Below are 26,892 nucleotides of genomic sequence, written 5' to 3' on the forward strand. Positions count from 1 at the left end.
CTATTAAAAAAATGAAGTGAAGAAACACAGTCGGGCTTCATGACATATACACCGGGTCCTTACCATATTGATGAGGTAGTGGGGACGGGTATCTCGCTGAGTTTTTCTCCCTCCCTCGCTTTTTTTTTTTTGGGTTCAGCACAGAGTCTGATCGAAATGACCAATTTCAGACTCAAATCGGGTATCTGTTGGATTTTTCTCTTTTTCTTTTTATTTTTTTTAATATCTTACCCATTACTAATACTTGTGTATATCCGGTCCACCATGAGAGATCTTGTGTTAAAGTTGACAGGTGGAGTGAGAAATACTTGACCAAAGACTAGTTAGTTATTGTTAGCAAAATTGAACCCTAGGTTGGGTCATTGATTAAAATTTTTTGTACTAAAAACAAGTAAAATATAAAAATTTTATATATTTTCATATATTGTATTAAGATTAATAATTCAATTTCAATTTATTTTATGAATATTGTTTTTCTATAGTGCAAAAATTTATTTTTCATGAGTTGGAGAATAAATTATCCAAAAAAAATCATGAAATTAAATAAAAGTAATATATGTATATATATATATATATACACACATATATCTATATATACATATATAAGCTAGAGTTGATTCAAGTTAATTTGGATTATTTTAGGTAAAATTTATGAGCCACCCAATCCATAAGATCGAGTTTTAGGTTCATGAAATTATTTGAACACCGCTCTTTTTAAAGTTGTACTATTTACATTTAGTCATTTTTCTTGTTACCCCTTTATTCTTTTCTTCCTATAATGGTCAGACTGTTTAAGCAATGAAGTATGTTTTTTTGTAGGCACTTTCATAATGGGTGCAAGCAATTAGTGAGGTTATGGATGGTGGGAAAGAATTTGACCAAGGAAGAGACAGGCAATAAAATAATAGGAAAAAACACCTAATTAATGTAGGGATGATACTTAAAACCTTCTTTCTTTTTCTTTTTTTATTTTAATTGAAGTACTAAATTGACCAAGTTTTAATTTTAGGGACCAAATGCATCTATTTCTATGAGAAGGATTTTTAAAATTAGGAAAATAAGGGAAACTATTACACAAAATGACAAAAATTGTTATTTTTGTAAATAGTTTAACATTCTTTCTATCTATAAACATTTTCCTTCCTACAAACTATGAGGAATACAAACATAAATTTCATAAACATAACACTAAAAAACAAATCCTTATAAAACAATGCCTATTTGTTCTAAAATTTAGAAGTAAAAGAATCCAACTAGAAACCAATCTCAAACCTAAGAGATAAAAGCATCAAAGGAAGCCTAGATTTTAAAATAAGAACATCCAACAAAAAATCAATCTCAAACCTAAACTTAAAATATAAAGCCAACTTGAGTACTCACAAATAATTAATGCAATCAACACCAAACAATAAATTAAAAGATCGAATTCCCTCTTTAACTCCAAACAAATTGATAACCCAGTTCTTTTCTAAAAATGAAACAAAAAACATTGAAAGGACAAATATAGCTAGTATAACTATACAAAAATCATCCATAAACTTTGATGTGTTTCAATTGACGTTCTAAGTGTTTAAATAAGTGTCCTTAAGTTAAAAAGAAAGTTTATACTCTTCAAAAATCATTTTAAACAACAAGCCCTTATAACGAACGATAAAATGTTAGATACTTCTCAATATTTTGAATTGCAATCTCAAATGTGGCTATTCAATACATTTTTTTGTTAAAAAGTACCCAAACTAGAGATCGCTCTATACATTATCTATTACAACAATTAGATATAGCACTTCCCCTCCAAAAAAAATCGATATATAATTCCAAAGTAAATAAATAAACAAAGACATGCTTTTGAGTATAATAGTGATGTTGCAAAATTTGGTGGCCTGTACAAGGATAGGATGTGGTTAGTTCACCAAATTCCATATTTCTTAGCCAAGCTCTCGTATATCATGCGTAGACAAACTCTGGCACTTAGATGATATCCAGAAACTGCATGCAAGCCCGTGAAAACAATTGAGAGTATTTCCAATTCATTTGCAGCAAATTTTGTCTACTTTTGTTATAAAGGAGAAAAAAGGAAGTTCGATAAAACAATTCGTTCTTTTGGGGGCAAAGAAAACCAATTAAATTATAAAGCGCTTACAGTTCAACACAAAAGACAAACTTTTATGCTAATTTGATAGGAGATAATGATCTAAATAACTTATAAAGAGCTAACCTGATATTAATTCATCTATGTTTTCATCATCGATTTTGCCATGAGCCATTGCGCCAATCTGAATATCCATATAAGCATTTAGTTTTCACTCAAAATGACAAGTTTGAAAAGAATACTTGATGCATGGTATGAGAAATTGGAAAGTTCTACAATAACCAATCAGTTACCACAAATACTAGATTGACGTCGTTGCTGAACGTTTTGAGGTAGTCTTGTGGTTCAACCACCTTTTTGGAACTTGAAGAAAGACCTGGATTATTGTCATTATTCTAGGTTACAAAATGTTCTATAATATAATCAATCTTTCCAAATATGTTAGCTCAACTCATCGATCTTCAAGCAATTGATAGGTAAGTATTGGGTCACAGGATTTTTGACCACTTGCAATAGTTTTCCACGTTTGCCTTTAGCTTTAGTGCTAAGCTTTTGCAACAATTGAGCTGCAATATAATCATATCTTAGAAATTTAAATAGAAGCATCATAAGGAATTAGTTTCATTCACATCACTAGCTAATAATATTTTGTTAAGCAAGAAGAAGTTAAGAACTAACACATCATTTCACAAAACTCGTCCAATGATTCTGGTACTCGAGTCCGTGGATCAACTTTGATGAGAACTCCTTCATCAGTTCTTATAAAGACTGCTTGAACTAAACCGGCCATACAGATTCGAGAATACATGATATGAACAAGAGCCTGACATAGAGAAAATGTAAGATTATATTTTGTTCAAAGATCACAAAACTTCTATTACTGTTCCTGAGTGTGGTGTCAATATTTAAAGGAGTTTCTTCTTTTTGATCTTCTAAAGAGAAATTTTTGTAATTGCTAAACTTGATCAACATTTCTTCTCATATAACTATAAAATGTAATTCTATTACAAAAAATAAATAAATAAATAAATAAGATACTCACTTCATGAACTATATCAGGTCTATACTTGTATGGGTCCATTCTCTTTCTCCTCAAGAATTCAGCATGTTTTTCTTGATTTAAAATCTGATAGTTCTGAAGAAACATACACACAACAATCATAGAAAAACAAGTACCATTATATACAAGTGGAAGAACAATTAATTTTTTAAACCTATAAACTACTTGCTAAGATTAAAGGGTTAAGCTCAAAAAATTAATAAATATTAGAGAGTATCAAGAAAGATGAAATGCAACATACAAAGCTTTCACCTTTCCAACCAAGGCAAGTGTCAAAGATACATTCTCAAGTACGAAAATAACTCTAGATTTCATGTGCATATTTGAAAGAGCCATTGGAATACCAACATCTGCATGTTCCTCTTCAACATCATCTCTATCCTTCCTTTTTCTCGAACAAGGGTGTAGGATCCCTCTTCCCATATTTATCCGTTAAAGACTATTAAAACAAAAATGCATAGAGTTTAAAGAATATTAAACTTTTGCAATATAACCATTCAAACAAAAGCTCATGATACACTACTAAAAAAAATTAAATAAATAATCATAACATTTTTTTATAAAAAAAAAAAAAAGTGGAAAGGCAACTTACTTGAAGTAAACATGAAGGAGTGCAAGATGATTGGTAATTTCTCCCCCAAATTTCGCACTAAACTAAGGAATAATACCAAACTTTCTTACCTAATTAACCCGAAGTTAGACATCAAACTTGATTCTAATATTTGTTCACAGAACATCCACAACCTAAAACTTAAGGATTTAAACATTACACAAAACACCTGAGGAAATATTCAACATTCATAAGCCATTAAGAGTTTCAAATCATGTTGACAATCCCAATGCCAAACTTCCAAATTTAATTTGTGGATAAGTAATAAAGAATGAACAAACAACAAAAGGCCTACAAATTCATATTTAGCTACTGCTAATAATATTTCAAAATTCTATTCGTTACCTTTTTTATTATTTATTACTTTATTTATTATTTTATATTTATCATTTTTTAATTATTTGTTACAGAATTTACTATTTATTATTTTTTTAATTATTTATTACAGTATTTATTATTTATTACTTTTTTTTTTATTATTTTACATTCATCATTTTTTTTAATTATTTGTTACAATATTTACTATTTCATTATCAAATTAAAATAACTTGCATCACAAATACATACTTTTTTAACTCAAATTATAATAATATATATCCAAATACAAACTATTATAATCCAATTATAATAATCTAAGATTATAATGACTAATTCTTGCCCCAAATACCCCTAAAGAGAACATTGACAAAAAGACTTATTTTTTTGAAAAATTAAATTATTTTTGAAAAATGACACTTTAAAATTTTTTTTTTGAAAAATGACACTTTAAAAATGATACCCCACATTTAAACATTTAAACATACCCACTTCATTTTTTTGAAAAATGACACTTAAAAAAAAAACTTATTTTTTTGGACAATATGATAATGAAAATGATGTAAACGAAGGAAAACTTAGTATTACAATCTCATTCCATTATCTACGTTGATTACAACCAATTAATTACGATCTCATTCCAACCAATTACTTTTATTTTTTGAAAAATGACACTTAAAAAAATTTTTTTTGGACCTCATGATAATGAAAATGATTAATTTCTTTTTTATCCTTCCAACCAATTAATTGCGATCTTACTCCATTATCTACATCGATTACAATTACAAATAAATAATAAAAAAAAAGAATTACTAATAAATTACCTACCTCAACCACCAACTAATTACAATCTCAATCCATTATCCACAACAATAAGATTGAAAAAATGGAGATTAGTGAAATAAAGAAATTACTTGGAAAAATAAAAAATATATTAAAAAAATGAAGTGAAGAAGCCCGATCGAGCTTCATGACGCATACACCGGGTCCTTATCAGGTTGATGAGGTGGTGGGGACCGGGTATCCCATCAGTTTATAAAAAGAGAAAAAAATTGAAGTGAAGAAACCTGGTTGGGCTTCATAACGCATAAACCGAGCACTTACCAGGTCGATGGGGACCGAGTATCTCGTTGGGTTTTCCTCCCTCCCCCACTCTTTTTTTTTTTTTGGTTTAGCACCGAGTCTAATAGAAATGACCCGTTTTAGACTCGGATCGGGTATTCACTGAGTTTCTCTCTCTTTTTTCTTTTTTTAATATCTTGCCCACCACTAATACCTTATTCTCTTTAATTGTAGCAAAATTCATTGGGTTTGAGATTATTTTTTATTGTACTTGATTTTCCATTTGCAAGATTTTATTCTTTATTTTTTTATTTAAAAAAAGTTTTTTGATATGAATAACCTAATATTTAGAACATTATTAAGCAAATCCAACATATTGACATAAAACAAATAAACAAACAAAGTTTATAGTATTTTTTGTTACATAAAAAAGAGAAAAGTTGGCAAAGATGGTATACAAAACAAATGTCATGACGAATACATAGAAGAAAGTTTGATGACATCTCTAACAGCATCTTCAACATCTCCAAACAGAATCTCTAAAACAGTAGTTTACCTTTAATTACATTAATTAGACGACATTATTTTATATATCAAGATTAAATATAAAAAGAATTATAGGACAGTAAATACAAAAAGGTCATGTCAACAAAGTCCAAAGAGAGCCTCAGAATCTAAGAGCGAAGTTAACAAGAGTCAAATTGGCGCATCGATCTGCTTCATACTTTTAAATGGTTTAGGTTATATAGATCTCTCCCATGACTAAAAACTGATCTCAAAATCGCCCAAACACCTACTTACAACTTAGACCCCCACATTTATAATTAAAATTTTCGGTTTGATATACTTTTTGTGGTGATGTTTATTAATTTATTTTTCATCTCATATTACCATATTTTTCTGTTATATTTTGCTAATATTTGCAATTAATCAAAGAAAACAAAGTTACACCATTTTCCATAAGAAGTTACATCTTTAATATCTAAATGATAAAATAATTAATAATATTTAATATTAATGGTATTTTTGTAAATATAAAAATAAAGTAAGGATATAAATGTTCAAAATAGTAAGAGACCACCTGCAACCAAATTATTACTTTATGTTAATTTCATTACAAGATATGAGGTTTTTCTCGATGCAAAATTTCATAAAGCAAAGTCTAAATTGCATGAAGAAAACTTTCCTAACAACCAATCGAGCGTCGAAACAGGCTAATGAACTTAGATTGCTGCATAATTTCCCCATCATTGATTAATGTATAATTTAAATTAATATAAAAAAATTTGATTACCTAACCAACGATATATCTCTTCTTCAACCCATTCACAAAATAAAAATGGCTCAAAATATAATGCAAGCTGCCCAATCTCAAACTCAAGATAATGAAACAATCACAATATCAAACACTCAAAGTAATGAAACTTTAATTTTAAGCAAACTTAACTCAATGAACTTAGCATCAAATTTATGAATAAACTCTAAATGGAAAAGATGACTTTAATAGCAATTACATAACACATCCATCAAAAATTAGAGGGAAATATTTGTCAATAATCAGTTTATAGACCTATAAGAAACATACAATAATGAAATTGTCACACCCTTTCCTAGATTACCCTTTTATTCTAGAAGAGGATATGATCGTAGTAGTTACTAGCCCTACTGTCAGCACTCACCACCCAAGCTTTCTAATCTAAACACCAACCTATTCATCAAATTGGTAGTATACGCCAACAGCTAACCTCCCTTTAGGTTCTACAAAGATTACATAAATACATGCATACAGCCAAGACATTACTTTTATAGAAAAAAAAATATTCACAGGTGGCCCAAACATTCCTATAGAAACCCTAGTCCCTCACAAAACATGTGTACATAAACAGATCATCAACCTAAGTCTTTTAATAAGTCGAGTCTTTCGGTGACAAGCAGCAGTAGGATCAACCTTGAGGAAACTGACCGCTACCTGAAAAGGGAAAACACAGAAATTCTGTGAGCTAAAAACTCAGTGAGTGACTATAGAATCGTAAAGCAACAAGCGTAGCATCACTATAAACATGTAAATATACCAATGAATAAACTCAAGCAATTGTCTCTAAATGTAGCTGTAAACCATTCTCAGACATCATTAAACAGTATTATTCCCTAATTGAGAACGAGTCTAAATGCTCTAGCTCCAAAACGTTTATTACTGACCAAGAGACCCATACTTCGGTCTCTCATTCATAACTGCCTATGTGCACGTGGCCACACTAAGTACCATCATTTTTAGGTACTTCCGCTCAGATACCTTCTCAAATTTGTCCTTCAGTATCGAGCTACTATGACACCTTCTTATATGTCCTTCGGTATCAAATTGGCCAGATACCTTCTCAAATGTCCTTCGGTATCAAATTGGCCAGATACCTTCTCAAATGTCCTTCGGTATCAAATTGGCCAGATACCTTCTCAAATGTCTTTTGGTATCAAATTGGCCAGGTACCTTCTCAAATGTCTTTCGGTACCAAATTGGTTAGATACCTTCTCAACGTCCTTCGGTATCAAATGTGTATTTTGTAACATCAAATTAAGTTCCACTGCCTAGTATTTACACAAGAGTTGTTCCATTGCCACTCATTTACACAAGAACTCACTCTCTCATAGCCTTCCTCTAGGAAGCATATATCAAAATCAGAATCATAGCTTCTGTAATGGTTACACGACATACCTTAGCCTGTGTTACACACATACAAGCCGGGAAACATACATTAAGTTATTCTCCAACCATTTGTTGCTTGTGGAAGTATAAATACATCATTAATGTCACTGTACTTTACTTGATCATATATGCATGAGTATTGGAAACCTTAAGTTTACTTAGTCACTAATCGTTTGTCAGGCTCTTATTGGTTTATACGCTTCCCCTAGCTCTTCTTGGCCTGAAAAGATATAATTTCCGATCAAACTACTTAGAATTCCTAGTAAAATAACTCAAATAATTCATTTATTAAAGGAACTTCCATCAATACAAACAGCTTTAATGACGAGATCCCCCTGAGTGATCTAGCGAGATCCCTCTGAGCGATGCTAGCGAGATCCCCCTGAGTGACACCAGCGAGAGCGATACCAGCGAGATCCTCTAGAGCGAGATCAAGCTTTTCCTGCCAAATCTTAGCGATACTCACCTCAATTCCTAGCGAGATTTCCCCCTAGAGCGAGGTCCTCCATACAAAATTAGCGAGATTTCCTTTATAAGCGAGATTCTCATGCCCAAATCTCATTATAATTCTCCACGATGAATTGCTTGTTTGTTCTTCACAAGCAGCTGTCTGCTTATGCACCAATTCCCTATTATAAATTCAAAAATTCATAACTCAAAATCCAGAGCTCTTTTCAAGAAACTTTCTTCTTTCTTACCTCAAAATTTCAGCCCAGAATTCCTTATAGTTTGGCTTGGAACTTCAAACTTCACCTCAGCCCTACTTAAACCCGAGATTCTGCCTTCTCTTGGTTTTCTTCACTCCTTATTCTTCTCCTCCTGAAATCTTCCTCCGGCAAGACAATTTCACAACCTAGATCCTCTCAGCTTTCGAATGGCACCGAATTCGCTAGATTTTCTCTTGTCAATTACCGAAACCATGCTTTTGAAATTTCACTTTCCTTTTAATCTTTTTGCCTCTTCCTGAATTCAAGGAGTAGATTGCCACGTCACCCCTCACTTAGTGCCTCCCGCCAGACTAATGATTGAGTTTCTTCATTAAATATATTTTCCTTCCCTTCCTTCATAATCCCTATAAACAACATGAATTTCTACTTAATAAATATGTAATATAATATCCCTTTGGCTAAACATGCTTATCTAAGGAACCTAAGTTCGGGATTTACAGAAATGAACAATGATTCTGAGCAAGATATCTTAATTTCAAAATTCTACAATGTTATTTCCAATTGCATACCTATCTTCGACATGAAAAATGAAATCCACTAGCTTATAAAGGAACTTTACTTGCAACCTTAAGCCATCAACAACTCAATCAAATCGACAAAGATATTAGACATAAAAAATGAAGTCCACTTGCAACCTTACGGCCAATTTGTTCTTGTAACAAAAATAACCTTCCATCTTCTCAGTCCTAAAAGAGAAGAAGCATTAGTATCCATTACATAAAATCACGAGGGAAGTTCATATAACAAACTTCATTATATCCATCTGAGCAAAATCAATTAATTTCCTTTTTGATGCATTAAAATTAAGCATAACTAACAAAGTTAGATTTCATATATAAAAATGTAGTGCACAAAAACATATTTTTTAAAAGAATTTGTCAATTGCGCAAGAAGAAAAGGAGAGCTAAAACATAAATAGTAGATATAAACTTTATATGACCTATTCAGATTTCGTATTCAGCATATTTACTTATTTGTAGTTATTTACAATTTTAACCCTAGGGTTTAGAGTAGTGCGCTATATAAACTCTCTAACCCTAGAGGCGTTGTTTTGATGTAATTTCGAAAAACATTCTCTCTAATAATATTGTTCTCCCTCTTTACGTGGACGTAGCTAACACACTGTTAGTGAACCACGTATATCTGTATGTCGATCTTCTCTATCTCTACGTTCCTTTTGTGTTCTTTAATTGTCGATTTCGTAACATTCTTCGTTTGACATGTATGTCCAATAGCTGACAGTAGATAGAAGAAGGGCCAAAGAAGATAAACAGAAGAAGAAAATGTCAGTCCAAATAAAAGATTAATGCCTTTTTATGGAAGAAAAAGGAAAGGAATATGGATAATATATAAAAAAAAAAAGCACAAGCCCTAGAAGGTAGAAAATATCCAAAAAAGATCAATGAGGGTGAGTCATGATGTTCTTTACATAAATATAAATAGACAATATTTTCTACATATTCTTAGTTTTTTATCATAGTTGGATTTTCATTCACTTATTATAAATGTCCAACAACATTAACATTCAATGGATCTTCCATTTCCTTACTTCCTAATGAACCATAAAAGATACCAAAAAGCATAAGCCCCACTAATCTTGTTTTTTTTTCTCATCAAATTCCATGCATTTAGCTCTTCTAAGCCAATCATCCAGTCTCTCAGGCAGGCAACTGAAGATCCCAAAATACCAAACAAGAAACTCCACGATCTTTAAGCTAGGTCACAATGGATAAAAAGGTGATCTATCTCCTCTCTACCATGTTTAAACACAATTTATGCCCCAACTGAAGTATGGCCACAGTTAGGAATGAGAGGTTGAAGGATATGGCTTGACTCATGCTGCGGACGACAACAATTAGGCAAGGTAAACGATAGCGTCAAATATAGACGACAGTTTGTGGAGGTAGATGATAACGTCTACGGGAGGTAGATGACAACTTCAAGAGATAGGCGGTAAACGACAGTGGCTAGCCAAGTTTTCCTTTATGATTTCTTGTATTTTAAATGTACATAGGTGATGTATTTATACAATATGGAATCCCTAATTTGGGAATGCAAAAATAACTTAACAAATACAAACGGTTAGAGATTTGGTGGTAACCAACCTGTTCCTTTGGTAAGTCCTATTCTTTTGGTAGGTAGGCAAGACTTTATGTGTTGGCATCCTTAATATCCTTAATAGCCACTTCTTCAACGTTGTTTGAAGTCTATCATCGTGTTACCTAAAAACTAGAGACCAAGGGTAAACTTAACTTTATTACGAAATTTGTGCTTTCAAACCAGGTTGTACTTTTCTACTAAATTTCTGTGAAGCTTCCTCTTTCTTTTGACACTTTTTTTGTATATATAAAACCATTGTTGCAGTTGAAAGAACTTGTTGGATGTTGGAGAAAGTAGAAACTCGTCAAAGCGTATCACTATCAACTATCCAGACTAATTGACTTCTTCCGCATATAGGGAGAAAGAACTCAATTCTCGAGTGAAACTCCATAAACTTAATTATTTTCTCCCTTTTGTACTAAAAAAAAACTATTCCATCTTTTTTATTCTTTCCAAAACTACATGAGAAGGACTCATTCTCAATCTTTAGCATAATGCTATGAGTGTATACTATCATAAATCCACTAAATATAAAGCATAAGGGTAATAAGGGAAGCTGAAGTTGGCATCTCTATGGGTAGAGGTGAAGGTTGTAGATGGTGGAAGTAGAGTCATGTAGAGAGTTTAATGCAAATAAAAAGGATTGTTTGCTTATATCTTTGAGTATCCATTTGTTAAGCCAAAATAATAATAATAATAAAGTCAATTTCAACTATTAAATAGTTTGAATTGATGCACGAGATGAAAATAGCCAAGAGGTAACATTACATAATTTGGTAAAGCTACCGGAAAAAAATGCATTGTTGGACTTATTTAATAAATTCATAAAAAATTCCAAAGTTTTTGCTCCATTACCTATTAACTTTGAACAAGATTTCCCTAGACATTATATTTATGCCTCCAAACATATGTAGAAACAAAACCCAAGAATCATTGAGAGTGAGACATGATAAAAACACATAAATTAAAAACAAGAGATGATGCATGATCATTGCATAATCTAAGGTGGGATTTACTATACACACCATATGATATATTAAAAACATACATCGCATATAATAAATAAAGGATTAATGGACCGGGATGAGCCTGTACAAAAATCGGAATGAAATAACTCTATCTATTATATTTTTCATCGAGTAAACCGGTTCGAAGGCAAACTGGATCTTGAATCGCCAGGAGGACTCCATCGTGTAGTAAACGTTCGTAGGTAGACAATCTTCCAACGTGCACTAGACGATAGAAGCAAAATTAAATGATCGCTTATGTTGGGGTTGATGCCCTAAAGTCTCGTATCCGGTAGTTTGTAAACAGTTTGTACGAACGCTTGTGTTGTATAATATATGATATTTTACTTCACATCTTTTATTTTTCTCAGTTGCTTGTTTTATTTGCTTTACCACAAACCAACAAACATAAAATCCCTAGTTATCTATATGTGACTCAAGCATATATGTGGTGACATATAAGTGGATCATGTCTTGAGTGATAATCAAAATGGTCTGTAGTATATGGTTATAGGAGGGAAACCTTATTTTGGTAATGCTACGAATGCGGCCCGCTTTGTGGAATGGTCACAAGTGTTGTGACTTGTCACAAATGGTCTGATCCTGATCATTCGTGTTGGGGACATGTGAGCGGGGGCGTCCTATACAAAGAGTTTGTATAAGACCTGACCACGAAGTGTTAAGGTCTCGTTATATAACACCGTTCATGACAGAGACTTCATTTCACTAGGATGACCATAGGTAACATGACCTCAATCCTGAGTTGGGAATTCCTGCCATTGAGGGCGGTCCTTTGATTTGTATGGGTGCGAGTGGCCAGGTCGCCGATTCAGACCTACCATTTTGGTTGATAATTAACCCAAAAATCACCTTCGGACGTGGGTTAGTGGGAATACGTCGGTTATTGTAACCGATGAATTAAAAATGAAATTGGTTTCATTTTTGAATGGTTCGTAAGTCGTCCGAAAAAAGATAGAAGCGCGCGTTGTTGAAATAAAAAACGATCGCTTAAGTAAATCAAGAGCGTATACAATAGTTGCTCTGCGCCTAAATGATCGTCCACCTCGTGCCTAAACGATCGCACACTAGTTTCTACATGATCGGATAGCTTCCCTAAATGATCGTATAGTGTGTTGAGTTTGCTAAACGATCATATACTTTTTCCTAAACGATTGTTTAGTAAAATCTACACGATCATGTAGCTTCTCCTAAACGATAAGCATCGTGTTATACGATAGCGCCTTTTCCCTCCCACTTGCTTATCGCCTACACGATCTGTTCTTCCTCCTTCCTCTACCAAATTCACCAAAGACCACGCTTTGGGTTCTCATTCTGAGAATACTTGGGGCTCTTTTCTAGTGGTGTCGTCCCCGTTGCGTTCGTGAGTTCGCGATTGTTCGTGCTGCTACAGTCGACACATTTTTCGGGCATTGGTTGATTGGGTAGATGTTTCCGTTGCGTTGAGTTCCAAAGTTTGAAGAACGTCTTCAACTGGTATGGCAACTCTCTCCCTCATTTATTTTTGTTCAAAGCATGCCTTTAATTGACTATTTGTTTGTATAACTGTGCGTTTGAATGTACATTGTGTATTTCAGTCACGGTGAGATCGGAGCGATCCAAACGTGCTCATGGAACTCTTAAGTAAGAGATCCTTCAGCATAGACGACAACAAGGCTGCAAAGCTTGATTGTCTATGCGATTGATTAATGCGACGACAGGTAAACGATTTACCTTGCTTTACTAAGTGATCGTTTAGTCAGTTACTAAGCGATGAAACATGCAACTGAGCAAAATACAAGATGTGAAGTAAAATATCATATATTATACAAGACAAGCGTTCGTACAAACTGTTTACAAACTATAGGACACAAGACTTTAGAGCATCAACCCCAACAACACCATCCTTTATAGGGATACTCTTAGGGTGCCACGAGGCCGAGGATAAATCTCACGGTGTGAATAATAAAGGGAGAAACGTGAGAGGTTTAAATGAAGCATCATATGCCCCAAGTACCTCCCACTGAATGTTCTACTTAGGGGTTCATTAACTTAGACCATCCATCTATTGATTTTAATCTAAGTCCATTTAATCTGCCCAAAAACAACTTTTGACTTTGATATTAAACAAGTTCAAGTAGTCAAATTAAATTCTTTAATGGACTGTCCTCAAATTTGCATGCATGCATCAAATCTATCTAATTCACCTTTCCAGATAGGTTCCCAGGTAAAAGTGTTCCGTCTCCGTCACCTTAAATACCTTAGCCTAGAAATAACCCACCTTAAACAAAAGGTCCCTTATAGATAGATTTGCTTTACTTTAACCTTTTATTAGTCAAGTTAATCCTATTAAACATATTAAAAGATTAAAGCCTAGGTTGTTAATCATATTAGAACCGTGATCTTAGGTCTATGTCCACCAAGTTTTAAAACACTTTCAAAACCATGATTCAAACCTAAGTTCGCATGCATGTATTTCTTATAGATTTTAGTTCTAATTTCCTTATAACCTTTATAAAAGAAAAAACTAAAACCATACACATTGCCACGTAACTAGGTATTTATAACACTTATAAATTTAACCTATGTGTCATGCTTCATGCAATGTCCGTTCATTACTATACATAACTTTTATATACAAGTAACGAACTAAGCAAACATGCTTCCATACACCCTTATAAATTCTTTTCTTCTGTTTAATTCTCAAATTAAACATGTAATTATATCGCATATAATTACTAATTCCCTTAATTCTAATTTGAACGTTTTAAATTAATTTATCATACTATTCTAGAGCTAGTCCATTATGAGCTAGTAGGGGGACCTTGCGGACGTACAGATCATGGGCTCCAATGATCAGAGATTAATTGGCTAAACTCATTAGACCAGATTAATCCCTATTCGTTAAGTAATGGGTCACTCCACTAAAGCCCATAGTTGAACTCCCCTCACTGTAGGTATATTATGTCCACATGAATTAACCATAATAAAAAAGTCGACCCTTCATAGGTTATTCGTAATAACGACTGGGTCAAATATCTGTTTTACCCCCAAGATTACGTCTTATTCCTCAATTCTCTACTGATTCTCTAATGAACAACTGGTTTGTGATCCAACCAAACTCTCTCAGCCCAATGAGAGGGCGGGGCCCCTTGTTCAATACCCAGAGTACTTAAGAGAACAACCAGTCTCCTATCCCTAAATCGAGTAGGTGTGAACTCTGTCTTGCACCCTATGTCCCCAACTATCTATCCTGTCCTACCCTTGAAATGAGAGTCTTATTGAGCCGGTGTTGTTGAGCCAACCCTCACCAATGCAAATCAAAGGGCAATCCCGAATAAATAGGAGTTCATAGTTAGCTCAGGATTGAGATCGAGTTACCTAAGTCATCTAGGTGAAATAGTCAGTCTTAAACATTAAATAGCATTATAAAGTAAGAGTGACTTATTTCTTGGTCCTGATGTTATGCAAACTCATTGCATAGGACGCCCTCACTCCTCATGTCATAAAATGTACGAACTAGGATCACATCGCATGTAGCACTTTACAACTATTTGTAACAACTACAGAGTAGGCCACATCCAATGGTGTTACCAGAATAAGGTACCCAACCTCATTCATGTACAATAGATCATTTTCACTATTTACTCGAACCTGATACACTCTTATATCTCCACATAAAGTTCAAGTACTCATACAATAGTCATGGGCCTTAGCTTATTGGATTTAGACTTTCATACAATTTATGAAATCAATAATAAATATATTAATTATAGAAAATATTTATCATTCTACAAATTGCGAGTTTTAGGACATAAAACGCAACACTACTAAGGGGACCTTATGGACCTATAACTCGAAGCTCCAATAGTACGTGAATAGATGACTAAACTCTTTAGCCACGAGATCCACCATCCGTTAACTGTCAGGCATTCCACTAAAGACCGACAGTTGCACTCTTCTCACCACAGATATATTTCTATGTCCATTGAATATAACTAATCAACAGTATAATAACCCTTCACAGATGCTCGTAAGTACAGCTGGGCCAATTTATCGTTTTGCCCCTGTAGTTACATCTAACTTCTTAAGTACCACTGATTCCTCTAATGAATAATACAACTTAGTTCTACTATGTGTGGACACCTCTCGGGCCATAAGAAGATGTGTGGCGCCACATTATTCAAGCCCCAAAATCAGCCCTTAAGGGAGCCATCTATCTACTTACATTTGCTTCAGGAAAGGAGTGAATTCCATCTTGTGTAACTGAGTTCCCAGCTCCCAAATCAGACAAATCCCCAAAGTAGTAGGTTTGAGTCAGCGATTTGGCCACTCACACCCATGCAAATAAAAGTACCGCCCTCAAAGGCAGAAGTTCCCAACTCACTTAGGATTGAAGTCATGTTACCTATGATCATTTTAGTGAAGTGAGGCTTCTGTCATGAACAACGTTATATAGCGAGACTATAACACTTCATGGTCCGGTCTTATACAAACTCCTTCTATAGGATTCCCCCGCTCGCATGTCTCCACATGAATGATCAGGATCAGACCATCTATAGCAAGTCACAAAATTTGTAACTATTCTACAAAACGAGCTGCATCTGTAGCGTTACCAGGATAAGGTTTCGCTCCTATATCCATATACTACAGACCATTTTGGTTACACTTAGGGCATGATCCACCTGTATGTCTCCACATACATGCTTAAGTTACAAACGACAACCAAGGATCTTAGTTTATTGGTTTGTGGTAAAATAATTAAAACATCCAATGTTCATAGACAAAATTGAATAAAATATCATATTATTACATCACAAGCGTTTGTTCAAATTAAAATAATATATATCCAAACACAAACTATTATAACCCAACTATAATAATTTAGAATTATAATGACCAACTTCTTGGCCCTAAAAATAACATTGACAAAAAGACCCAATCCCACCTTATTTTTTTTTTTTGAAAAAATGACACTTTAAAAAAAAAATTCACTTTTTAACGAAGGAAAACTTAGTATTATTAATTACTTTTTTATCCTTCTAACCAATTAATTGCAATCTCATTCCATTATCTACTACCTCGTTCACAATTACTAATAATAAAAAAAAGAATTCCTAATAAATTACTAATACTAATGAATTACCTACCTCAACCACTAATTAATTGCAATTTCATTCCATTATCCACAACAATAAGATTGAAAAAATGGAAATGAGTGAAAGAAAGAAATTAATTGGAAAAAATTAAAAACATATTAAAAAATGAAGTGAAGAAACACAGTCGGGCTTCATGACGTATACACCGGGTCCTTACCATATTGATGAGGTAATGGGGACGGGGTATCTCGCTGGGTTTTTCTCCCTCTCTCGCTTTTTTTTTTGTTTTTGGTTTAGAGTTTGATCGAAATGACCAATTTCAGACTCAAATCGGGTATCCGTTGGGTTTTGTCTCTTTTTCTTTTTTCTTTTTTTTAAATATCCTACCCACTACTAATACTTGTGTATATCCGGTCCACCATGAGAGATCTTGTGTTAAAGTTGACAGGTGGAGTGAGAAATACTTGACCAAAGACTAGTTAGCTATTGTTAGCAAAATTGAACCCTAGGTTGGGTCATTGAATAAAATTTTTTGTACTAAAAACAAGTAAAATATAAAATTTTTATATATTTTCATATATTGTTTTAAGATTAATAATTCAATTTCAATTTATTTTATGAATATTGTTTTTCTATAGTGCAAAAATTTATTTTTCATGAGTTGGAGAATAAATTATCCAAAAAAATCATGAAATTAAATAAAAGTAATATATGTATGTATATATACATATACACATATATCTATATATACATATATAAGCTAGAGTTGATTCAAGTTAATTTGGATTATTTTAGGTAAAATTTATGAGCCACCCAATCCATAAGATCGAGTTTTAGGTTCATGAAATTATTTGAACACCGCTCTTTTTCAAGTTGTACTATTTACATTTAGTCATTTTTCTTGTTACCCCTTTATTCTTTTCTTCCTATAATGGTCAGACTGTTTAAGCAATGAAGTATATTTTTTTGTAGGCACTTTCATAATGGGTGCAAGCAATTAGTGAGGTTATGGATGTTGGGAAAGAATTTGACCAAGGAAGAGACGGGCAATAAAATAATAGAAAAAAACACCTAATTAATGTAGGGATGATACTTAAAACCTTCTTTCTTTTTCTTTTTTTATTTTAATTGAAGTACTAAATTGACCAAATTTTAATTTTGGGGACCAAATGCATCTATTTCTATGAGGAGGATTTTTAAAAATAGGAAAATAAGGGAAACTATTACACAAAATAACAAAAATTGCTATTTCTGTAAATAGTTTAACATTCTTTCTATCTATAAAAATTTTCCTTCCTACAAACTATGAGAAATACAAACATAAATTTCAAAAACATAACACTAAAAACCAAATCCTTATAAAACAATGCCTATTTGTTCTAAAATTTAGAAGTAAAAGAATCCAACTAGAAACCCATCTCAAACCTAAGAGATAAAAGCATCAAAGGAAGCGTAGATTTTAAAATAAGAACATCCAACAAAAAACCAATCTCAAACCTAAACTTAAAATATAAAGCCAACTTGAGTACTCACAAATAATTAATGCAATCAACACCAAACAATAAATTAAAAGATCGAATTCCTTCTTTAACTCCAAACAAATTGATAACCCAGTTCTTTTCTAAAAATGAAACAAAAAACATTGAAAGGACAAATATAGCTAGTATAACTATACAAAAATCATCCATAAACTTTGATGTGTTTCAATTGACATTCTAAGTGTTTAAATAAGTGACCTTAAGTTAAAAAGAAAGTTTATACTCTTCAAAAATCAATCCAAACAACAAGCCCTTATAACGAATGACAAAATGTTAGATACTTCTCAATATTTTGAATTGCAATTTCAAATGTGGCTATTCAGTACATTTTTTTGTTAAAAAATACCAAAACTAGAGATCTCTCTATACATTATCTATTACAACAATTAGATATAGCACTTCCCCTCTAAAAAAAAATGGATATATAATTCCAAAATAAATAAACAAACAAGAAATACATGCTTTTGAGTATAATAGTGATACTGCAAAATTTGGTGGCCTGTACAAGGATAGGGTGTGGTTAGTTCACCAAATTCCATATTTCTTAGCCAAGCTCTCGTATATCATGCATAGACAAATTCTGGCACTTTGGTGATATCTAGAAACTGCATGCAAGCCCGTGAAAACAATTGAGTATTTCCAATTCATTTGTAGCAAATTTTGTCTACTTTTGTTATAAAGGAGAAAAAAGGAAGTTCGATAAAACAGTTCGTTCTTTTGGGGGCAAAGAAAACCAATTAAATTATAAAGCGCTTACAGTTCAACACAAAAGGCAAACTTTTATGCTAATTTGATAGGAGATAATGATCTAAATAACTTATAAAGAGCTAACCTGATATTAATTCATCTATGTTTTCATCATCGATTTTGCCATGAGCCATTGCGCCAATATGAATATCCATATAAGCATTTGGTTTTCACTCAAAATGACAAGTTTGAAAAGAATACTTGATGCATGGTATGAGAAATTGGAAAGTTCTACAATAACCAATCAGTTACCACAAATACTAGATTGACGTCGTTGCTGAACGTTTTGAGGTAGTCTCGTGGTTCAACCACCTTTTTGGAACTTGAAGAAAGACCTGGATTATTGTCATTATTCTAGGTTACAAAATGTTCTATAATATAATCAATCTTTCCAAATATGTTAGCTCAACTCACCGATCTTCAAGCAATTGATAGGTAAGTATTGGGTCATAGGATTTTTGACCACTTGCAATAGTTTTCCACGTTTGCCTTTAGTTTAGTGCTAAGTATCACACCCAAACAATATCATGGCAATCATCCTATCAGCAAAAGCATGTATTTTGTATCTACAGATGCATATATTCCAATATCAGAGTATAAAGCTAAGTGAATACTCATAATATGTATTTACTATCAACACTGTATAAACACACAATATTCTTTATTTATCAAAGCAACATAACACTCACGATATGTCAGAACTATAACGCTATAACACTCACACTATGTGTTAATGATCAAAGCTATAACACTCACACTATGTGTTAATGATCAAAGCTATAACACTCACACTATTTGTTAATGATCAAAGCTATAATACTCATACTATGTGTTAATGATCAAAGCTATAACACTCACCTTAATTGCTTAGGAGCCTTTCTAATAGTTCCCTTTTCTACCTCGGGCTCCCTTTTTACCCCTAGAATCCAGATCTAACTTACAGCTTAGATTACTCATAGTTCTAAACCTTATTTTGAGATACTTCCTTCTACAAAACTATTCTAAAATGTCTCAAGAAGCTTACATAAAATCTTAGCTCATAACTCTTCATGGTTTAGCCGGAATCATCCAGACATTAAGACTGGCCCAGCTTACCCTATAGCTCGACCCCTCTATTTTTTTCTCTTTCTCCAGCCCAATTCCTTAGAGCTTCTTCTCTGGCAGCCTCATCATGAAAACTAGACTCTCTTATCTTTCAGATGGCTTTGGAATTACATCAAACGCTCGAGCAGATTGGGAGATCTTCTCGTCTCAAGTTGATGCATTCTCCTCTACCCTCACTGTCCAATGCACTCTACTCTCCCCCTCTTTTTACGAATTTTTTGATTTGTGATTTGAAAATGAAATCCCAAAGGCTCTATTTATAGGCGTCCAAACCTCCTATGGTGTTGACACCACCTACTTGGCTGCATGGCTAAATGTTTAATCCTCCATTTATCAACGTAAGCTGACTTCACCTTGGTTCAATGTGTTCTTCTCAAACGCATCCAACACAATTTCTTAGGGTTTAAGAATTTCTCTTAATTGGACACCTAAATTTTAATTGACGTTTGTCCTTACATCTTCAAGCTTTGTTTGTATTCAATTTAGGTTTTTTAATGTATAATCTATAAGATCGTGGCCAAATTCAACGCAATGCCCGGCCGTTCGATGCACAGGCAGTTTCCTTCGATCGCGTGGGCGTGACGTTTGAATGAGGTGTTCAGGCTGCTCTCGCTCTCTCCCACTTTCTCGCTCACAATCAATCTCGCTCTCTCCCATTCTCTCGCTGCCTCATTCTCGCTAGTGTCGCTCTCTCCACTCTCATTCTTTCCAATCTCATTAGCTACTGTGAATATGGTTTACCTCTGTGCAACTTCCACACGAATTTTTCCAAATAATTTTCTATATTTTCCTCAGTTCTTCAATCCTTTCTTCACTATTCAGGATTTAAGTCTTCAAGGTTTTCTCTTCTTTCTATCCTTTTAGGATCCTCTCTACTCGTACTCCAAGATCAAATATGGTTATCGTAACTATAATATCTAACCATTATAGTTTACATTCACTCTTACTAATTGTTGATCCACAGAAGGTGACAATTATTATAGTTATTATGACAATTGTAACATTATTAGATTATTTACATAACATAGGATTTAACTTTCTCCTAATTAACCCCTTAATCACTTACTTAAGTAAGAAAATGGAGATCCAGGTTTCACAATTACTTCCCCCTTAAGAAATTTCGTCCTCGAAATTTACTCGAACTAACTCCGGTTTAAGTTTCATAACAACCACTGTTGTAACCTCCTATACCCTCTTCTATTACCACGCTTCCACTGCGCTACTCTAATATCAACTTTCTCAGTTTGTCCAACAATACCTCACCTAGCCATCTCTAAGCTAGATGTTGAACCAAATTATTTACAACATAAACATTTCTATCTCAATTACTAAATAAGAATAACTTAATTTCATACTTACCTTCCTCAGTAGGTCTTCAGGTAGCGTTGTAAGTTCCAACTCCGGTTGCCTGCTAGGTCATGCCACATCTACCATTCCTTTTAGTCCCACTTCAACTATTTTTTAGGTTTCTCTTTTCACACTTCCCTCTGGTTGTACTAAACTCAACCCTCATGTTTTTTTTAAGACCATATACTTTGATACCAAACTAGTATCAACTCACCTTTAACTTTCCCAGAAACTTATACTCTAGTACTAAACTTAGCTCAAACCTTCCCTAAGTTTACGTATACCTATGTTCTAATACCACTCTGGTATCAACTAACTCTTTAACTTTTCCTAAAACTTATATTGGATCCAACCAAACTCTTTCAGCCCAGTGAGAGGGTGGGGCCCCTTGTTCAACACCTAGATTTAGTACTTAAGAGAACAACCTTTCTCCTATCCCTAAATTGGGTAGGTGTGAACTCCGTCTTGCATTCCATGTCTCCAACTATCTATCTGGTCCTACCCCTAAAATGGGAGTCTTATTAAGCCGGTGATGTTGAGCCAACCCTCACTTATGCAAATCTAAGGGCAATCAATAGTATGATGACCCTTCACAAATTGCTCGCAAGTACAGCTGGGCCAAATTATCGTTTTGCCCCTGTAGTTACATCTAACTCCTTAAGTACCACTGATACCTCTAATGAACAATACAACTAAGTCCTACTATGTGTGGACATCTCTCCGGCCATAAGAAGATGTGTGGCGCCACATTGTTCAAGCCCCGAAATCAGCCCTTAATGGAGCAATCTATCTACTTACACCTGCTTCGGGAAAAGAGTGAATTCCATCTTGTGTAACTGAGTTCCCAGCTCCCAAATCAAACAAATCCCCAAAGTGGTAGGTTTAAGTTAGCGATTTGGCCACTCGCACTTATGCAAATCAAAGTACTGCCCTCAAAGGCAGAAGTTCCCAACTCACTTAGGATTGAGGTCATGTTACCTATGGTCATTCTAGTGAAGTGAAGTCTTTGTCATGAACAACGTTATATAATGAGACTATAACACTTCGTGGTCCGGTCTTATACAAACTCCTTTCTATAGGACGCCCCCGCTCGCATGTCTTCACATGAATGATCAGGATCAGACCATCTGTAGCAAGTCACAAAATTTGTAACTTTTCTACAAAATGGGCTGCATCCGTAGCGTTACCAGGATAAGGTTTCCCTCATATATCCATATACTTCAACCATTTTGTTTATCACTTAAGGCATGATCCACTTGTATGTCTCCACATACATGCTTAAGTTACAAACGACAACCAAGGATCTTAGTTTATTGGTTTGTGGTAAAACAATTAAAACATCCAATGTTCATAGACAAAAGTGAAGAAAATATCATATTATTACATCACAAACGTTTGTTCAAAACTGCGTTTACAAACTACTGGATCCAACGAGAGTTTATAGCATCATCCCCAACAATAGTCCCTCGTTCTCCGAAGATACTTGAAGATCATTTTGACTACCATTCAGTGATTTAATGCTAGATTGGATTGATAACGACTGACAATCCCTTCTAGATAGCAAATGTCAGGTCTAGTACATAACATTGCATACATAAGGCTACCAATAGCCAATGCATAGGGAATTCATCTCATTTCCTCAACCTCTTGAGGAGTCTTAGGACACTTTTCCTTAGACAATACAATTCCATGCCTGAAAGGTAATAACCCTTCTTAGAATTGTGCATCGAATATCTGACAAGAATTTTGTCAATATATGATGCCTGAGACAAGACCAACCTTTTGTCTTACGATCCCTTAGAATCTGGATCACTAGAAAAGTTGTGCCTCTCCCAAATCTTTCATTTGGAATTGGGCGGCTAGTCATTTCTTTACATCAGTCAGTAAACCTACATCATTTCCAATGAGTAGGATATCATCTACATACAACACAAGGAACATTACTGAGTTATTGATGATTTTCTTGTAAACACAAGGCTTGTCAACATTTTGATCAAAGCCATAAGATTTGATCGTAGTATCAAATCTTATATTTCAAGATCGAGATGCTTGTTTTAGTCCATAAATGGACCGATTAAGCTTGCAAACTCTTTTGCTCTTGATCTTGCTCAATGAATCCTTCTAGTTGAATCATGTAGATGGTCTCTACAAGATTACCATTCAAAAAGACAGTCTTGACGTCCATTTGCCATATCTTATAGTCATAATATATGGCTATGGACAAGAGAATCCTGATAGACTTTAACATGACAACATCAAGGTTATGCATTTATTTTCATGCATCATTTATATTATAAGTGTTATAATATATGTATATGCATGATTTAATTTTATAACATTCTCATGCATCATATAATATAAGTATTATACTATATGCTTGCATGCATAAATAACATAGTCATGCGTCATTTATATTATAATTATTATAATATATAGTTTGAATGTATGCATGTGATGTATGTTATTTATTTTCATTACTTTGTTATATATAAGTGTTATTCATATGTGGTAATGAAATAAACATTGCATGATGCATGACATTACTTTAGGTAATCTTATAAACGTTTTATAAAGTATGTCAATTGATGCAATGTAAGTTTTAATTTGTTTAATTTACTTTATAAGAGTTATAAATAATGAAATTAGAAATTAAAATCAATAACTAAGAGTTGCATGCAAACTTAGGTGAAATCATTTTTTAAAATAGTTTTAAAATATGATTGAGATAGACCTAAGTTCACAAATTTCTAATGAGATTAGAAATTAGATTAATCTTTCTTTAATCGGTTAAATTGGATTAAATTGATTTCAATAAAAGATTAAATTTGTAGCAAATATATCTATAAGTGACATTTTGTCTAAGGTGGGTTCTGGCTAGGCTGGGGTACTTAAGCTGATGGAAACGGAACACCCCTACATGAGAACCTACCTGGAAAGGTGAATTAGATAAATTTGCTAAAAGTATGCAATTGTTGATGAAAAACTTTTGAATATTAATCAAAATTGTTTAACTTTCCAAAGTAAGTATTACTTTTGGACAAACTTACTTAAACAATCACTTAGTAAAAATAATTAGCTGTATTTTTCCTAAGTAAATTAAATGCTAGGTTGTTAAAATACTCAGTGGGAGGAAAAGATGTATATGATATGCCTTTTTTCAGTCACATTTCTCCTTTAATATTCACACCGTGATACTCATGCTTGGCCTTGAGGCACCCTGGGAGCGTCCCCCTTCCAATGGTGTTTGCATGGGTCAATATCAAGGTGAATAGAGAGAGTATTTATAATAAGTGGGAGAGGGATGTGTGTTAACATGTCCTACGGTCTCTTTCATTGGTTTGCACCGTGAGACCTTCTTGCATGGCCTCGAGGCACCCTGGGAGTGTCCCCCTCCAGATGGTTTATGCAGTTGGTCAATATCAAGGCGAACTCAAGAAATGGACAAGATCGCTTTAGTTGTTGCACCAGTCGATTTTTCCCCTCGGTTGGCTCATTTGGGCGAAACTCTAGGATCTAAAATGAAGGGTCACACTTATGGGAAATTATTAAGAAAGTTAATGATTTCTTGACCAAATAAACTATGATTGATTTTTATAGGAATAAGAGTTATTCTGATGTAATGATTAGTTGAGAATGTCTCAATTCAGTGAAGGGAGAAACTGACTACCCTTAGGTGGTTTTTGTTCTAAATCACTGAAGCATCATTGCAAAATTAGATGTTAATGGGGTTCATTTAGATTTTTTTTAAGAGTTATGCTAAAATCTAATGTAGATCAATATGTTTTTTTTTAGCAAAGATGTCAAATAACGATTTTTCGTTAGTTGCCTTTTCTAGTTTGATCTATTTCAATTACATCACGTGCAAAGAATCTATTAAAATGTTTTTCGTGGTAAACGATCTCGAAATTGTCATGATTGAGGATTGTCCTTAAGTCCCTACCCCTGATGCACCACGAAATATTCGTAATGCATATGAGGTATGGATGAAGGCTAATTCGAGGGCTGAGTTCACATTTTGGCAAGCATACCTGATGTGTTGGCCAAAAAGTTGAACATGGTCATTGCACATGAAATCATGGAATCAATTCGAGAATTGTTTGAACGTAAGTTCTCACTATTCAAGCGAAATAGGGTTGATGACAATGAAACCAGTAGTGTCAGTTCCCAAGATAATCTCCACTTCATATTGAATGTCAAGGGGCTAATAGAGAAAGCAATCGTTTCCAACTTTGATGAAGTTCATCGACGAGGATTGTTCTCTAAGATGAAACTTAGAGTTTATGATTTGGATTCTGGAGCTAATCCCACTATTCTCGAGAAGAGGAAGAACTCTAAAGAAAATAAATATGATTTGTTTGTCTTGGAGACATGCTTAGTAGAGAATGATGATTGCCTGAATAATTGATTCAGGAGCTACTAATCACGTGTGTTCTTCCCATCAAGAATTTAGTTCCTGGAAACAGTTGGAAGCTGGAGAGATGACTCTTAGAGTTGGTAATGATGAGGTTGTTTCAGCTGTTGCTATAGGCAGGCTTAAGTTATTTTTGGACAAGAAACGATATATGTTATTAGATGACGTATATGTAGTTCTTATCAAGATGCATGATCGAGTGGCTTAGAATTATGCGGTGAACATGAAAGTCCATGCAATCGTGCAGCGTGATTCGAGTAACGCATGTGATGTGATCGTGTAGCTAATGACATTGAGATGAGCATGATAGTCTACATGATCTAGTAGTAAGCGTTGACTATCGTATACCATGCCATCGTGTAGCTACTGATTATACGATGAGCATGATAGCCTATACGATTATTTAGTGCGCATGCCTTGAGTCAAGTATCAAATACCGCACGATCGTTTACCTCCGAGCGTCTACGCGATCATGCAACCAACGCAACACAATCGAGTAAACACTTTACACGATCACATAGCTAATCGTTTAGCAAATGCTACACAATCGGGTAGAAAAATTCTATACGAATGCATAGTCAAATCTAAACGATCGTCTAGCTTGAGCTACACAATGCAACTACCGTTTCATCTTCTCCATCAAAGCGAACTCCAACTTCTTCCGTCTGAAGCTTCTTCACGAACGACTCAAAAACTTAAATGAATATAGACTCGATTGCAAGAGTTTATGCCCAAAAACGCAGGGGCCCTTACAAATTAACTTTTGTAAAAGTAAAACAATTAAACAAAGACAACTATCCTGAAATATCCATCAACAACATCCACAAACATGTAACAGTTAAATGCATTGCTGAAACTTAAAACCCACCAAACTGTAAACGAAATTCAATATAGCAAATGGAATTTGGAAATCAGAACAGAACCTGGCTTTGATACCAATTGAAGGAACTCTATTTACAGAGAACCTTTAAGTGGAA

The 26,892-nt window shown here is 33.8% G+C and overlaps 1 protein-coding gene across 2 annotated transcripts; it reads right to left on the reverse strand.

The window, feature by feature from the left end:
• Window positions 1-1,656: 1,656 nt before the first annotated feature.
• On the reverse strand, window positions 1,657-4,055 carry LOC150035014 (uncharacterized). 2 transcript variants are annotated; one of them, XM_090315323.1, is made up of 8 exons: window positions 3,742-4,055; window positions 3,402-3,588; window positions 3,132-3,224; window positions 2,768-2,912; window positions 2,545-2,655; window positions 2,383-2,465; window positions 2,216-2,273; window positions 1,657-1,986 (listed from the first exon to the last, which is right to left on the reverse strand). In XM_090315323.1, exons 2-8 carry the CDS (start codon window positions 3,570-3,572, stop codon window positions 1,907-1,909), a joined length of 741 nt encoding a protein of 246 aa, XP_090171449.1. In that variant the 5' UTR covers window positions 3,573-3,588; window positions 3,742-4,055; the 3' UTR covers window positions 1,657-1,906. The 2 variants fall into 2 exon arrangements, with proteins under 2 accessions (XP_090171449.1, XP_090171448.1); XM_090315322.1 differs by having other exon boundaries at window positions 3,402-4,055.
• Between the last annotated feature and the right edge of the window lie 22,837 nt (window positions 4,056-26,892).

The sequence above is a fragment of the Benincasa hispida genome, chromosome 7 (genome assembly GCF_027475165.1).
Source record: "Benincasa hispida cultivar pf3 chromosome 7, pf3_genome.v1.1, whole genome shotgun sequence".
Classification (NCBI taxonomy): Eukaryota; Viridiplantae; Streptophyta; class Magnoliopsida; order Cucurbitales; family Cucurbitaceae; genus Benincasa; species Benincasa hispida.

Coding starts and splice junctions, on each gene's coding strand:
- LOC150035014 (XM_090315323.1), bottom strand. CDS start 3,572: ATGGGAAGAGGGATCCTACACCCTTGTTCGAGAAAAAGGAAGGATAGA. Junction 2,656..2,767: donor CGAGTTTTGTGAAATGATGT/GTTAGTTCTTAA, acceptor ATTATATTGCAG/CTCAATTGTTGCAAAAGCTT. Junction 2,466..2,544: donor TATCAATTGCTTGAAGATCG/ATGAGTTGAGCT, acceptor ACAATAATCCAG/GTCTTTCTTCAAGTTCCAAA.